Raw genomic sequence first — 9,608 nt, 5'->3', positions numbered from 1 at the left:
TTAAGCTTTTTAGTCCCAGTTGGAACCCATACTATTCTCAGTATTTTGGAAAAACACTCCCAAGTAACTGGCACAAATTAAAAGCCATATAAATATTAGCTGAGTGTGTGTGTGTATACAATCCACATCTCTGTACACCACAAGGAAGTTGCTTTAGAAAAGTAATGGGGCAGGGCACCTGGATGGCTCAGTGGGCTAAGCCTCTGCCTTCGGCTGTGGTTGTGATCCCAGGGACTGGGATCGAGCCCCATATCAGGCTCTCTTCTCAGCGCGCAGCTTGCTTCCTCCTCTCTCTTTGCCTGCCTCTCTGCCTACTTGTGATGTCAAATCAATAAATAAAATCTTAAAAAAAAGGAAAACTAACAGGGAAGCAGACACCCAGGACTCCAAGATGGTGTCAGTCATACCAGTGAAGGAAAAGAAGCTCATGGATGTGAAACTAGGAGAGCTGCCCAGCTGGATACTGATGCAGGATTTCACCCCTAAAGGCCCTTTTGGCGCATTTCAAAGAAGTTACTACCGGTATTACAAGTATGTCAAGGTGAAGAAAAGGGGCATCCCTGGGGTTTCTATGGTGCTGGCAGCTTATGTGGTTTTCAACTACCTTCCTTGTTACAAGGGACTCAAGCATGAACAGATACAAAAGTAGCACTGAAGAGGGCCCAGTGTGGAGACACACTTGGCATTCCTGACCATGACCTTTGCTTGGCACCCTTGAATACTTTCATACCATAGTTCAGAATTAACAACCAATAAAAGATGACTGTTAAAAAAAAAAAAAAAAAAAGGAAAAGAAAAGTAACATGTCCTTAGTGTTTTTAGATTACTCAGGGGATATCATAATTCTTTCCTGGCCACTGCAGTACTTAGAAGAACTGTAGAAAGGCAATATTACTGCATACATTTTTATATATTCCTGCTGCTTACAATCCTCACTCCGTCCCATCACCCCTCTCTAGGCTCCACACCAATACATGCTGCTGAGTTCCCTGTGGGGTTTCCACTGTCAGGTGTAGGATAGAATGTTTACTTTCCTGAAACTAGGTTGTCTCTATGACCTAAACTCTAAAATTCAAATAAGAAAGACTCTGGTAAGGAGGCTGCATTGTCAAAGGACTGCAGAGAACATTTCAGAGGCTTGTTCAATGCACAGATCATTCCAATGATAATCATAGATTAGGATCTTTCATTCACGCAATTTTTTTCTTTTCTATTTTAATAGGTCTCAGTTCTTTCCAATACATGTTGAAACCACAGGCATCTTCCTTTATGGTTTCACTACCCCAGAAATACTGAAGACCCAGAGTAGGGGGTCTTTTAATGAACTGTTTGAACAAAACAGCTCACATTTGGACAGTTTCTTATAATTTTGAAAGTACTTTTTAAACACTGTCTCCTTTGTTTCAGTCTCTTTATGAATAAAATTCTTGCTTTGGGTCATTTAGGGTTTGCCTTCTAAGGAGGGTAATTGTATAAGGGCTATTGATCTAGCAGATGTTCGCCTGCTTCTCTCAGATGTTTCTCCAGTCCATTGTCTGTTCTCAGACATTCATAAAGGCAGGAAATATACAGATGTACTTTATTCTGGGACTTGTAGTAGCTAATCACATTCCAACAATCATTTTGAAAAAGGCAATGGCGTCATTGATGCTTTACAATTATGTAAATCCATGAGAGGGGAAGGACCGTCATCCCTTTCCTCTGCTGTGAAAGCAGAAGGGGATGGAGATTTGGGTGTCAAGTGGGCCCAGGTGAGTGACCTGATTAGACAGCATCAACAAACTCCATAGCCTCTCACTCTACTTGTGATACTGGAAGTGAAGATTCCACCTTTGGGGCCTCTTCCATTTTTGAGAAATACTACCATCATTATGGAATTAAATCACTTAGAATCCAAGTACCTAAGCTAACTGTATAATGTGACTTTATACACTCCTCGTTCCCAACATCAATCCCCTATAAGCTCCTCCATGGAGAATTGCTGACTATTTATACATCCTTTTTTTTAAACCATAAAATACCACTTTCCACCCCACCCTCCAGAGATGATTATGGTGATTAAACAGAGAAGAAATAAAAGAATAAATCACGGAGCAAAGCCCTGGAGAGAAACATCATCACATAGTACGGAATTTGCTCTAAAACAGAACCCAACTTCATATCCCAGCTCTGACACTAAGCACACTGTTTAAACCATCTAGTTTCTCAATTTCTTCATTTTAAAAAATGAAATAGTAATGGTATTTAACTCATGGAGTTGTTATGAGATAACATATAATGTGCTTAGCATGTAAGTGTTCAACAAAATGTTATTACTATCTAATGTCTCACAAATACTGCTTAAGCAATTGGCCTGTGCCAACTCTGTGCTAGACAGTGACAAGGAGGTTAGGACACAGTGTGGCCATGCAGGGGCATAGATCTATTTAGTCTGTTTAAGGTCACATACATACTAAAAACATTAAGTTGCATGAGAAGTAAATAAGAGCACAAGGGAAGTATACATTGAATGGAAATGGAAGTGGTCAGAGAAGGCCGGAGGTTGGAGGAGGCAGACTTTGAAGAAAGGGCTTATTTTTACTAAGTGGTATAGGTAAGAGAAAAGAAATTGATGAAAGCAGAGATCGGTTAGTAGGATTTTGAATAAAGATCTGGACATGCACAATATATTTGGGAGAAATTGCACTTTTCAGCCTCTTATATTCTACCCACCCATAAAATAAACGTGCTTCAGTGGATCACTGTACTCTCTTCCAAGTTCAGTGCCCCAAAGAGTAGAAGTAAACCCAAGCGGCCAATACACAAAGAAACCAATATTTTAAAAGTAATGGGACGCAAAACAATAAGCTAGGAAAGCATATAATGAAGAAGTCATAGGCAAACATGGAGCTGTATACGAGAAGAGGTAATGACCTGAGTGTGGCATTTCCACCATCAGATGAGGGGTCGGACATGAATGAGAAAATTATCTTGTGGGCAACATGAACGAACACGAGACCTGTACAACCTTACACTGGTGTTTGGACCCTGGTCTTGTTAATTCCTGTTCCCTTCATTGCCCCTATCATACTTGGTGATTGCTTTTCCACTGAAATGTGGGAGAGAGAAATTAGAATGTAATTAATAATTAGATGATATCACATGTTTTGCAAATATGATACTAATCAGGGTGGTTATATTTGAAATAAGTTCTCGTTGTGTTCAAAAGCCAAGGTAGTTTGGGAACAGAATGAGCGTTATCCTCTCATTCCAAGAAGATTCTAACAGCCGACATTCCTAATGCCTTAGATGGATACATGCTGACTTCACCTAAGGCACAGCAAAGATTTAGCAACCAAAAGCAAAGCAATCTTAGCCAAAGCATTAAGCACATGATGCAACAACAAAAAATAAAATGTTTTAAGACTAGGGAGAATAGAACTCTTTTGATGATGGAAGAATCTATTCACATTTATTTTTTAAGTCATTTTGGCTTGATGGGGTTTATCGAGAGACTATGGATGAAAGTGGATTGGGTGTTGAGGGAAAGCAAGGACTTCTTGCAGCCAACAGACTCAAGACACATTTTCCTCAATACTATTTTGGACTTTATTCCCCCCATAAGCTTTCAAATTTCAATCACTGCCCCCACTGAGTCTGGGGAGAAATTGATAAAGAAAATAATATAGCACACAATCACAAGTGAATTGAATTTGAGCACAATTGAGATGAACTGCAGTGTTTAAAAATAGAGTCATTTCAGAAATGGACTCAAGGGAGAGCGTTTTTCTCTTATGTGTTGCTTAAATGTTTGAGACCAGAAAGAAGAGAAGGAATTAGAAGGGTGGGCAGATGGGAGGGGGGAAGGTTGTACAGTGACTTGGCTAAATGTTTATTTAATTCCTCTCAGCTTTTTCATTTTTTGGACACTTCTTCAAACTACCTGAACAGCATTAGAAAGGGAAATTGTTAAAATAAAATGATGTTGCCTATAATCACAAGTGAATTGAATTTTTCCACTTGGGCTGTGGTGCGTAAAAGCCTTTTCTTTTTAAGATATATATATGTCTGTATAAAATCTGAAGTTTTGAAGAGAGAAAAACAGAATCACAAACTCAGAGACTTTTAGAACTGAAAAGGACCTTAGCATCTTACCCACTTGCCAAATTGGGTTGTGCCATCAGGATCCTTGGAAAAACTTAAAGAAACATATTATTTCTTAAACCTACTCAAGATCTATTGAATCAGACTCCCTGAAGCTGAGGCTCCACATTGAATAGTTTATAAGCTCTCAAAAAAAAAAAAATTAAAAAGTCAAACTGATATCTAGAAACTACGGACTCAATACATCTCTCATGATTTATAGGAATCTAAATCTCCAAACATTTATTTAAATGAGTATTAAGCAACAAAGCAAAGAACTGAATCCAGCATTCCTGAATCCTAGTGCCTTATACTTCCCACTACTCCAAAAAGCGAGGAATGAAAGAATATAAAGATTTCTTCAGTAATCTGGATTAAAGGAAATCTCCCCAGGAAAGTGTGGATGTCCCCAGCTAACATGATGTAGGATTTCCAGATCACAGACTGACAGGACCAAGTAAAAAATTGCCTGGCCCTTTTCAAGCTTGAAAGCTGGGAAATCAGCACTGCTTTGGTTAGAAACTATAACTCTGTGCCTCTGCTCTGGTCTTTTGGAGTGTATGCTCATTGGACAAAAACCATTCCTTTATTTACAGGATAATTAACAGGCTACAATCCTAAAATAAGCTCTAGTCAGATAATATGAAGACACAGGTACGAGGTCATACCCACAAGATTTATGCTGGACTTATGTCAGGAAAAAGCTAATGCTTTAAAATATCTAAAGAACAAACCAATCAACATTTCCTATAAGTAGCTTTCCAATTTAGGAAGCTGTTCATGCCAGTAACAGATTCTCAGAATTTGGAGTGACCTTAAAAATCACTTAGCTCAACCTTGCACCAAGGCAAGAATCTGGTCCATAATGGCCTTGCCAGATGATGGGCTGGACTCTGCCAGGACATGTTCAGTGGTGTGAAATTCACTTTTTTTTTTTTTTTCAGGGTAACCTATTATCTCATCTTTTATTGCTAGAAAAAAATTTTTTTACCTATGAATAGATGTTCTTTTCTATGATTTCAAAATGTTTATGCTCCTTCTGATGGGCTTTGTTTAACAAATCTGTTTCTTGTGTCAATAGCAGCTCCTTAAAATATTTGCAGAAAACTATCAAGTTACCCTCTTCTGTGATTCTCCTCAAACAGAAGCACTTCAGCTGACTTCTGCTGCATCTCATAGTGTGTTAGCCCACTGCATATATTACTAGTACATTATTCACCCTATCACAGTTGAATTATGTGGTCTGTCTCTCATTTACTAGACTGTGATCTCCTTGAGAATGGTCATCGTGTTATATTTATTCATCCCTGTATCCCCGTTATCAAACATAATGTGGGAGACAGAGGATGTACTTAAATGGTTTTGGTAACTGAATCACACCTTATCCTCTATCCTACTCTCAAGTTACCTCTTCTTTGGGATGAATACCTGTAATTGCTTGAACCTCAACTTCTGATAAGCACTGTTTTGTTTGGCATCATACCATAATATCTATCACAGGGTACTCCATTAATACAATTAATTAATACAATTAATACTGTTGAATTAATCTGGCAATATATTCCAGGGCCTTCATAAATCTTATTATTGTCTTCTTCTGGACACACTGTGTTTTAAAGGCTCTTCTTAAAAATCAATACCATCCCAAATGGGGTCTTGATGTGTGGTAGGATTATTGCTTCCCCACATTACGCAATTCAGATTTGCATTTGATTTTTCCTTTTTTTTTTTTTTGCATTTATTTTTCAAATAGCCATCTTATGCCTTTGGTTCAGGTTGACCTTAATGTTACTGAAATATGAAAGTCCTTTCTCATGAATATTAGCATTTATATTTTCCCAATCTTGAACAAGAGTTACACATTTTTTTCAATTTATTTATTTTACAGTGAGAGAGAGATCACAAGTAGGCAGAGAGGCAGGCAGAGAGAGAAGGGGAAGCAGGCTCCCTGCTGAGCAGAGAGTCCGATGCGGGGCTCAATCCCAGGACCCTGAGATCATGACCTGAGCCGAAGGCAGCAGCTTAACCCACTGAGCCACCCAGGCACCCCAACAGTTACATATTTTACCTAAAATATAAAGTATATTTTAATATATAAAAGGTATATATAAAAGGTAATATAAAGCTATATGAAGACCTAAACAATTTATATAGTAGGCTGGTTAACTACGCAGGTTCAAATCCTGGCTCTGCCACTTACTAGCTATGTGAATATTGGACAGGGCCCAACTTCTCTGAACCTCGGTCTCCTTATCTATTAATTGGGCATTTTGTTCACAAAATGCATGACAAAGGCTTTTGCAAAGAATAGGTGAAAAATTCTCATAATTCAATGATAAAAATCAACCCAATGAGGGAAATGTTTTTACAGACTCTTGATAACTGTACGTAATGTAGGAGGTAAAAGGAACTGATGTCAACAGAACTTTAGGATGTGGTGAGGTGCAGTGATAAGGGAAGTATTCTATGGTCCTACTAGATTTCAGTCTTTCAGTGGGGCTATGCCTCTGGACTGTGAACTTCAGGAGCACTTCTTAGTTTTTCTTGCCCTCCCTTAGGTGGAACAGGATAGCTAGAGTGGGTTGGAGTTGGCTATTACCCTCCCCTAGATCAGTCAGTCTCTGATAAAACCTTGGTAGTTTAGGCCCTGGTTTAATAGTTTCTCCTAAGGGCAGATCTTGTTAAGAAGAAGAAAATGCTTTGGTATATTTCAAAATAAGGAACTAAAGCTCCAGTTTTCGTACCCCAGCACTGGCTCCCAGGGAGGTTTCAGCTCATGGCCTTCTTTCTGCTCTGGTAGGTTTTGATTCTTTGTATTTGCCTGGCAGCCCCTCCAGTCTGTGGAATGGCAGCTTTTGCCCTAGGACCTCACTTCTTTTAGGGATCTGGAAAGAGTTTTTGCATTTTCAGTTTGTTCTGTTTTTTACTTGTTGTTAGGATGAAGTGGTGACTTCCAAGCTTCTTATACCCTGGGCAGGAAATCAGAAGTTTCTTCAATAGCTTTTTGGGTACATAGTACATAGCATTTTTTGAGGTAATGCGTGTACAGCACTTTCTTCTGCACCTAACAAATAGTAGATGTTAAATAAATATTTATGATTTTATATGTTTAGGGCTGTTATTCTAGCTTAGCAAGATTATTTGAACCTTGTCTGTCAAACAGCTTATTAAATTGACCCTCCTAATTTGGGGCCAAATGAAAATGTAATTAGTCTGCCTCCAGATATGGCATTGATTAAAAAGACATAGAGACCGGAGCTCTAAGTTATCTTGGATGTGCTGATTCACACTTTTCTTTTTATACAATCACTTAATCACTTATACAAATGAATCTACAACATAAACCATAAAACATCATTCTCTTCTTCCTTACAAATTTAATCTGTGTGTCAACTAATGTTCTTGGATGACATTGTGAGAGACATTGTCTTGTTCTACCACTGGATATACAGCATATATTTCGTACTGATACAGTAAAGCAAACTAGCTGTCTTAGAATCAATAAGGGGACTCCTCATATATTCAAATGAAAGAAGCCATTTGCCCAGTGCTGCTGCTGAGCTACACAACGCAATGTTCTGGACAGGGTACTGCATACCATAGTAAGCTTCACGTTTTGGGAACAGGTTTATATGTCAAAAGTAGAGCCACCATTTTTTACTCTAAGTCCATAATGTCTTATGTCAGTCTCTAAATAATTTGAGCCTGAGTCTGGATTCTCCAAGAACACTGAGCCACATGAGGACAAGCACTGGATCCCCACTAACATCATTCTCACTCAGTCTCCTCCATTGGAGGAACACTAATGATAATAGTCTATCCTCAGACTCTTATGAGATTGAAGCAGAAATTACCCTTTGGGACTACTGATGTCTTTTTTTGGTCCATTGACCCAGAATGTGAGAATCAGAAAAGACAGAATCCTTGCGCCTTCCGCTAAGTGAAAAATCTCATCTATTATTCAAGGGTCCCATTCTAAAGCTTGCTGCCAGGTGACACATTACTAAGAACACAATACAAAGAATAGACACACACAAACAATCACACACACACACACACACACACCCTTGTAGTCATAACCGATAGTATCACCTGAAAACAAACAACAAAACTGCTCATGGCCTCTAGACCCTGCCCTAGAATTCTCTTCCCAAAGCCTTCCACATTCCTATGTTTCCTGCCCCCATCTCTCCTGATAGATATTCTGGAAAAGCCAGTTAGAAAATATGTGCTGAATATTTATATTGTGCCTACTTATGCATAAAGATCTGGGCCAGATTTAGAAAGGTTTTTTTTTTTTTTTTTTTTTTAAATAAGAAGAAGAAGAAGAAGAAAAGAAAAAGACTAACCCCTGCCTTCAATGAGTTCACTGTCATCAGGAGGGGAAGGACCCCACGTGAAGGAGCGGTTCATCAGCAGTTCAGCATCCAACAACTGAGGGCCAGATTGCATATTACAGACCATAAGTGCCAAGGACTTCTGAGGATAAACAGCACAATGAACAAGTAATGGCTGGGAAAACTTCATGGAAGGGGTGCTTTAACTCACTGCAAAAAGACAAACAGGACTGTGTGTAGGCAAAGTGATGTTTCCAGTTCTTTTTTTTTTTTTCAATCATTAGACTGCACTACAGCCTACATACATCCTGTTGCTTCTATATTCAGAAAGAAAAAAATAATAATAAATTCCAAGTTCAAAGTTAATCAAGGGCCCTAGGCTTGTGCCTATAAAGTTGCCTCCTATTTCCCTGGGGCCTCTCAGGGTCAGTAGCTGTCAGAGGTTATGTGGGAAACAGGGTAAACACTAATTAATTTTGGGTGGCATTTTTTTAATAAAAAGATTATGGCTAAATTGCAAGCAAGTTTCTACATACCGAGAAAGCACTTTTGGATACCAAATTAAATTCTGAACTTATGTTGACGTTTAATTATGATTTTGAAATCCAGTTATACCGCACAAAAAAAAAGTAGAATTTAGAATTATTCAAGCAAGGGGACAAAGTTATTCCTCCGATGATGAAGCTTGAGATCCCTGGCCATGAAAGAAAGAAAAGGGAAGGGACAGGGGAAGGGGGAAAAAAAAACAAGAAAGAAAGAAAAAAGAAAGGGAAGGGGAGGCAAGGGAAGGAACGGAAGGTTTAGATCCCTAATAGAATGGGTTAGCTTTAAACAATGAATTCCCTAGAAATTTGCTTAGACAACTGTATCTTCTACTATTTATCAGATAAAAAAGACCTTAATGTAAAGAATTAACTAACATTGTAGTAGTGACTAGGACCAGAAAAAGACCCAAAGCTATGAGCCAGTGTCGAAATAATCAGCAATTATTCAATCAACAAACATTTGTCAAAAGCATGCCATGCACCAGTTATTGTGATGAACATTAAGTTTTCCTAGAGAGGAGGTACTGAAGGCAAGGCGGAAATGTGTTAGGAACAAGTTTAGATTTGGAGAACTCTGTGTTCAGTCCTAAGCAAAGTGGCTCCT

At 38.6% G+C, this 9,608-nt stretch overlaps 1 protein-coding gene across 1 annotated transcript; it reads left to right on the top strand.

Annotated features, from left to right (window-relative positions):
* Positions 1–391: 391 nt before the first annotated feature.
* Positions 392–649, top strand: LOC132022240 (ATP synthase subunit f, mitochondrial-like). The gene has a single exon (XM_059407564.1). The coding sequence runs from the start codon at positions 392–394 to the stop codon at positions 647–649; it is 258 nt and encodes an 85-aa protein (XP_059263547.1).
* The last annotated feature ends 8,959 nt before the right edge of the window (positions 650–9,608 follow it).

Source organism: Mustela nigripes, chromosome 7 (assembly GCF_022355385.1).
Source record: "Mustela nigripes isolate SB6536 chromosome 7, MUSNIG.SB6536, whole genome shotgun sequence".
NCBI classification, from domain to species: domain Eukaryota; kingdom Metazoa; phylum Chordata; class Mammalia; order Carnivora; family Mustelidae; genus Mustela; species Mustela nigripes.
The sequence above is the reverse complement of the archived record's forward strand: the minus strand, read 5'-3'. Positions and strand labels throughout refer to the sequence as shown.

Bases quoted from the DNA above. Each gene is read 5' to 3' on its own strand.
- LOC132022240 (XM_059407564.1), top strand. From the start codon at position 392: ATGGTGTCAGTCATACCAGTGAAGGAAAAGAAGCTCATGGATGTGAAA.